At 41.6% G+C, this 7493-nt stretch overlaps 1 protein-coding gene across 1 annotated transcript in view; it reads left to right on the forward strand.

Moving 5' to 3' along the window:
* IL17RC (interleukin 17 receptor C) overlaps positions 1–3412 on the forward strand; it is a 43827-nt gene extending 40415 nt beyond the window's left edge. The window contains exon 19 of the mRNA XM_087708692.1: positions 201–3412. Within this exon, the coding sequence (XP_087564818.1) occupies positions 201–793 (593 nt within the window). The 3' untranslated portion in view covers positions 794–3412. The remainder of the gene's footprint in view (positions 1–200) is intronic.
* The last annotated feature ends 4081 nt before the right edge of the window (positions 3413–7493 follow it).

The following is a 7493-nucleotide window of genomic DNA, read 5'->3' on the forward strand; positions in this document are numbered from 1 at the left end:
GATAAAAAATCTGATCTTCAGCATATAGAATTTGCAATGATGCATCTAAACCTGAGAGAGCCACTTGTGAACCACTTGCAAAGGAGAGAGATGTGGGGTAGGAAAGCTTGTTATTGTTTATGGAACATCTCCTCTCTCTCTCCCTCCCCCCCCTCTCTCTCCCTCCCTCCCTCCCTCTCTCTCTTTCTTTCTCACTGCAGGAATGCTTGAGGGACAACAGGTCCTCATTCTCTACTCTCCAGATCACGAAGGCTATGAGCGTGTGGTGGGCATCCTGGCAGATGCCCTGACTCAGTTGAAAGTCTCTGTATCCCTGGAGTTGTGGAGCCGTGGGGAGCTGGGCTCTCTGGGGCCCATGCAGTGGTTCCATGCACAGCGACGCTTGGTCCTTCAAGAAGGCGGAGTTATTGTGCTGCTGTTTTCCCATGATGCCGTGGCCAGTTGTGCGGAATGGCTGGGCTGGAAACAGAACTTCCCTCGGTCCACCTTCAAACCAGACAGCACTTTCTTGGCTTCCCTCAACTGCGTCCTGCCTGATTTCTTGGCTGGTGAGGCCAGGGCCAGATACATTGTCGGCTGCTTTGAGGAGCTTCTTCCAGTCAATGAGATCCCTGACCTCTTCCGTTCAGTGCCTGTCTATCCTCTGCCCTCTCAGCTCTTTAGCTTCCTGCTGGCCTTGGCTGGCCCCAGGGTAGGACACAAGCAGAAGAACAGCTTCAGGAGACAGGCAGAGTTCATCCACAAGAGCCTGGAACAGGCAGTGCATGAATGCCAGCAAAAGTACCCCACCTAGTGGAACCTGTAATTGCTGCTTTCTCATCAAGAGGATAAGCAGAGTAAATGCATTCTATCACCATCCTTGAGGAATAAGACTTTCAGAAGTGAGCTGGTAAAAGTGCACCTGAGTGTAATTCTTCCAACAAGTCAGAGTGGCCAGTCTGTTCCTGTAATTTGGAAAGAGGCCTGTGATGGTGTAACGAGACTCAATCATGGATGGGAACTTGTTTTGCATAGCGGTTCAAGTGAGAGGTACCTGTTTAAGTGGAGGTAAGGAGCTTGTCATCGTATTACTGAATGGTAACCAGCCAATATATGAAGGGAGACCATCCGTAGATCCAGAATGGAGGATCTCTCACCTTCATGCCTTGCTTTGGTGCTCCTTTGAGGCAACTGCTTGGCCAGCAAAATGTGATAGCGATAAAAGCTAGAAATACTCAAATCACTGTGGTGCAGAGCACTTCATGAAATTAGCTTCTCAGAGCATCAAGGGGGCTATGTCTTGTGAAGTCTCCCCATGGCTTGGTTTTGATGGAAGTGTCTTCAGGGTATGCACTTATATCTCCGACGGTTAGGAAAACATCTCACAATGGTGACACTGAACTTTGGACTGATATGGCTACCTCAGCAAGTTTGGAAGGATGTGGTTGCTGGTTTCCCGAAGGTTCCTTCAGATGGTTTGCACAGCCCTTATTTAAAAATGAAAAGGGCTTTGGACACAATCTCCGCCTTTTATCAGGATCTCATCCTCACATCCTGCTTGCCATAATGTCTGCATTACTAAATGTTTTAGAGAGACCTCTGCCACAGACCTCTGCTGAGGTGGCCTAGAATCATCTGTGGAAGTGGTGTTTCCCTCATCCTGACACAAAACTTTCCATAAGGACAATTTGGGATGTATCAGGGAAGAGTTTAGAGATGAGTCATTGAGAGTGATTTGCTCCAAGTCAGCTCCTTCCCTGCCCAGTGCGTGGGTCCCGTACCTCCACTGTACCGGCCACTTTGTCTTTGGTTGGAGGGGACAGACTAGACACTTGGTGTGTGTGAGAAAAGTTTTCTTTTATTTATTTTGTGGATGTTTTTTTTATTGTTTTAAAGTCTTTTCAATTGTTTGAATTGTTTTAGCCACCCAGAATCACTTGGCTGAGTTGTGTGGCTATAGAAATGGAATAAAACAAACCAAAAACAAAGTTTCCTTGAAGAGGGAGAAAGGAAAGCAAGTTCCAGAGGCACACTAGCGCTGAGAATTCCCTGCTTTCTGGCTTCATAATTCAAATTAACTATTTTGCTCATTTAAGGAGACTTTTGGGTGAAGAGGAAGAATGGACACAGGTATATTGATCCTCTGTTTCTTTGACAGAAGATGTTCTACAGGTAACCCTTGACTTACAGACATTCATTTAGTGACTGTTCGAAGTTACAACAGCACTGAAAAAAATGACTTTTGTCTGTTTTTCACACTTACAATCGTTGCAGCATCTCTGTAGTCAAGTGATCAAAACTCGGGTGCTTGGCAACTCTCGTATTTATGACAGTTGCATGTAATCACCATTTGTGACCTTCTGACAAGCAAAATCAATGGGGAAGCCAGATTCACAACCATGTAACTTAACATCTCTAGTGATTCACTTAACAATTGTGGCAAGAAAAATCGTAAAATGGGGCATAACTCAGCTAACAACTGTTTCGCTTAGCCACAGAACGTTTTGCTTCAATTGTGGTTGTATATCCAGGACTATCTGTACTTTCTTCTATGAAACATATTAATAACACTGCCATCTAGAGCCGAATTCCTGCAGATGCAGACGATTGAACAATACGGTAGTCCTCTCAGAAGAAACATCTGGCAAATAAGAATAATCAATACTAAATACCGTATTTTTCAGAGTATAAGACACACCTAGATTTTGAAGAGGCAAATTAAAAAGTTTTTGCACTCTGCAGTCCTCCCAAAAACAGCCCCTTTTTCACAAAAACAGGCCCACTTTTTGTCAAAAAAGGGGCATGCATTGCCTTTAGGAGGCTTCTAGAGTGCTCCCAGGGGCTGTGTGGGGGGGGGGGAAACAAACAACAAAGGCCCATTTTTTGCTTATTTCTGCCCTCCATAGCCCCCAGGAGCACTCTAGAAGCCTCCTAAAAGCCATTTTTGCAAAGGTGTGTTGTTTCCGGAGGCCAAAAATGCTGTATTCCGTGTATAAGACGCACCCAGATTTTCACCCTCTTTTTTAAGGGAAAAAGGTGTGTCTTATATTCTGAAAAATACAGTACATAAATTGTCAAAGAGTAACTTATACATGTCATAGATACTCTCATAAAATGGCAAGAGAAATGGGTGTGGATAGTCACAAAACATTCATTTATGAGAAAACAAATTGGTACGCTTGCCATTGTCTTTGTAGCTTTCCGGGGTGTTCTATAGCCTTCTCCTCTTAATCCTAGACTTTTTCTTCTGGGAACTCTTTTCAAACCAAATTCCCCCTTCTTATTTCTTGAGAATGCCTCTGGAGCATTTCTGGGACCCAAACGCATAGCTGAAAAGAAGTTCTATTTGCTTGAGTCAGAGTTTGTTTTTAGGACATGCCAAGTGCTCTTTCATTTATTTATTTATTTTAAAATAAAATCATTATAAAACTCAGGCGGAGATGACTTATTTTAGTTTCCTTATTCTTTGGAAACATGAACAACAAACTGTAAGACCAATGGACTTCCCCAGAGTGAAGTGTTGGGCTGAACTGTTTTATTATCAGATTGAACAAAATGAGCATTTCGTTATTTCTTTTGCATACATTGGAAGAATGCCTTATTCCCAAAGACTCCAGGCACTTCATGTTCTATAAAAACAGGAACAAGAAAAAGAAAAATGATAAAACCGAACAAAACGTTACAGGCTTCGCATTGTGCCCTAGCCCAAAGTCTGGGAAAATACCCAGATTTTTGATACCTTTCAGAATGTTACCAGGATTGGAGACATATGGCTCTCTGGATGTTTGGAATGATTGCAGCCTGTTTTCAGGGACATGATCCAGAGTGGGCTGCTGGGGGTTCACAGGGATTCGGGAGAACCTCTAGCTAAGATTCTGTGCAGTTTGGAGAACCCCCAAATCCCACTCCTGGCTGGCCCTGCCCACCCCTCCCATCCCCATGCGACCCATTTTGGATGCAGGTAAGTGCAGGCCCTGCGCGGAGGCTCGGGGAGGGCGAACAACAGGCCTATTAGAAGTTCGGGAAGGCCAGAAACGGGCCCATTTCTGGTCTCCATAGGGCCTCCTGAGCCAGGGGAGGCCATTTTCACCCTCCTGGAGACTTGAAGAAAGCATCCAGAGCCCGGAGAGGGCAAAAACGCCCGCCCCCCACCATGTGCAAGAGGCCCACTGGGCCACGCCCACCATAGCCACGCCCACCCAGCAACCGGGCAGACAACCCCTTGCTAAAATTTTTGAAGTCCATCCCTGGGGACATCTGGGAGAGGGGGGCTATTTAAAAAATATTAAGATATTGAAGCTACACCCGTTTTTATATGTGTTGTGGAAAAAGTGGGCAGGGCTTTGATGACACAGTTGTGGCTATCATCTTTTTACCATTTTTGACATCCACTCTAATATAGGCAGATCAATGCTCCTGCTACACTCTGAAGGGATTAACCCAAATTCCTCTGTATTTATTTATTTTTTTCCTGTAATTTTTTATACTCAGAAGGGGATGAGGCAGGTTTGGGTCAAAGAGAGAAAACATATCCTCCTTTGTAAGGACATCTACATGTAGTCTTTGATCTTAATTAAGTCCACAATTATGCTTGTATGTTTAGTTAGTTTAGTTTACTTTACTTTATTGTCATTGCACATTATACAATGAAATTAAATGCCATCTTCAGTGTACACTATAACACATCTTTCACATGCTATATAAGTGAAAACCCGATATTGCATTAATATTGCACTATACCGTAGAATTCAATATGGTTACTGCCCTGGGGTAGAAACTGTTTTTCAGCCTATTTGTCCTTGTTTTTATTATCCTGTACCGTCTGCCAGATGGTAATAGTTTTTAAAAAAAGGGTGCCCAGGATGAGATGGATCTTTAAGAATGTTTTGAACTTTCTTAAGGCAGTGGGAGTTATAAAGCTCTTCCAAAGAGGGGAGAAGGCAACCAATGATCCTTTGGGCAATGACGTTAACCCTCTGGAGCACTGTTCTATCTGCCACTGGGCAATTAACAAACCATACACAGGCACAGTATGTTAAAATAGTCTCTTGAGGCAGCGGTAGAAGGTCACCAGCAGGTTTCCATTCAGTTGTTGTGTTGGGGTCATTACATGACTATGTCCAATTTTATGAACATTTTTGCAGCGATTGTTAAGAAAAAACTGCACCCATAAAGCAAACATGTTAATTGTATGCTGTGGAAAGTTTTTTGCCAATTGTGATCCCATGACTGCAGGACACTGCAAATGGCCTTAAATGCAGATTGGATGCCAAGTGCCCAAAATGCAGGCACATGACTGAGAGGAGGCACCTATCAGAACTTTGAACCTGGCTCCTAAATACTTTTTTCAGGGTCTTTTGTAACTGTCCTCTGAACTGTCACTAAGCAACCAGTCATAAATTGAGCCCTTTCAAGCTGGCTTGACTCAGTTCTGTAGCTCTTGTATCTTATCTATCATCTCTGTCTGTTATTACAGGGATGGACAAGAGGTATCAGATTGGAAGCAATTTGGGAAGATTTAAATCCTCCCAAAAATACAGCCAAAGGGCCCAGCTGCTTTGCATATAGAGACTAAGGCAGTGTTTCTCAACCTTAGCACTACTGGGAAATGTGTGGACTTCAGCTCCTAGAATTCTCCATCCAGTCATGACTAGGGAATTCTGGAAATTGTAGCCCATACATCTTCAAATGGCTAAGGAAACTAAGGAAAATACATTCCCGCTGATTCCTATTGGCCACTGCCATCCCTGTCATAATAAGGCATATTCCATTGCCCTGCCTACCATCTGAATTTTCCCAGTGAGCCTCCATTGATCTTCCCATTATTTTACTGAATTTGCTTTTAATCCCTATAATGAAAAGACAGAGCAAAATACCGGTATTCTACACTGTTTAAAACCTGAGTGGTTGCTGAATATCTGCTTCGAAATGTTTCTCTTTTCATTGTCTTTTTCTTCAATTGTTTACTATATTTTTAAAATATTGACAAATTCCTTTCATCCTATGATAGCCCTTTATTGCCCTTGTTTGTACACCACTCCAACAACCATCACAATGAATTAAAAAGAAATGCAATCTTTAATTAATACTTAGAAACACCCTTTGATAAGCAAAGTGTTACCATGTCAACAGTTTGGATGAAGGAAACACTCTAAAGGAAAAGAGGCCCTATCCAGTCAGTTTGATTATGTTCCTATTTCTCGTGTTCTCTTTTTATTAATGGGAAAAGCTTATTATTTACTACATTCAAATACCAGAACAAGGCAGGGCAGTCTACTTTCCAGAAGAATTATTCTGTTCATCTTGTAATGGGTTTGAGTGGCATAAAATATGAGCAAATATTATAATCTTTGCTTTGTTATACAATTGATAGAACCTTCTGTTCCACTTTTGACACAATAATTGTTAGTCTTTAAAATACCACAAGCCTCGGTTGTCCCCTCCCACACTTCCCTTTTCAACCTGGATGTCTTAAGTACTCTCTCTCTCGCTGATGCTTATAAATGTACTACTGTACTACTGCCAAAAGAACAGTACTTCATGTTGGAGCTCTTCAAACACACTGGTGTATACACACACACTGAATATGTAGCTATGAACTGGAGACAATTTGTATCAGTTTAATGATAGAAATCTTTTTCTGATTGCTTTTTATACGTTTTGTCTTTCAAAAGGTCTCTGTTTGTACTTTGCATTGCCAAGTGAAAAATAGGGAATGGTGTATCTGTTCAGAAAATTATTGTATGCACAAAAATGGAAGGACACTTTGATTCTTATTATATGGACAAATGGTTGCAGAAGTTGATGGAGTTGGCTGAAATGGCAAAATTGACTACTTTGATTAAAGAACATAAGTACTTTTATTTCCACATGGAGACCCCTTCTGAACTTCCTGCTTGATGTGGGAAAGAATGAAACTTTGATTGTGGGTTTTACCGAGTGGATTGATAGATCTTTACAGAAATGACTTGTTCATACAGTATTATTATGAAAAAGCAAAAAGTTGTGATTTGATGTTAATGCCTTATTTTACTGTAACAGAGAGAGTCACAAGTCAATGCTTCTTTTCTTTCTTCATATTTTTCCTCGCTTCTCTTTCCCTCTACTGCTTTTCTATCTACTTTTGTATTTTGTATTTTACAATATTTTATAAATCAATTAAAAAATATTAAACTGGAAAACTATTGGGTAAATCAGGGTTTCGTATGGAGCCAACTTGGGGGAATCCTATGAAATAGAAGTCCACACATCTGAAAGTTGCTAATCTGAGAAACACTGAGACGAGTGAGAGAGGTACACAATTTGATGATTTCCACTTCACTCCTAGTCAGTATGGCCTGGGGATATGAGAATAATAGACTATAATATTTGGAGAATACCAGGTGCCTTATCCCCTTTTGTAGACAAGTTAGTGTTTTTATAGAAGGCAATTTCTTGCAGTTTTTCATAATTGTATTTTGTTTGTCATCAAAGTAGACTTTAAATGTTTCATGTCCTTCTCAATCTGGGGAGGC

This window comes from Thamnophis sirtalis, unplaced genomic scaffold, assembly GCF_051295495.1.
Source record: "Thamnophis sirtalis isolate CommonGarterSnake01/CBP01778 unplaced genomic scaffold, rThaSir2_p1.2 scaffold_3, whole genome shotgun sequence".
NCBI classification, from domain to species: Eukaryota; Metazoa; Chordata; class Lepidosauria; order Squamata; family Natricidae; genus Thamnophis; species Thamnophis sirtalis.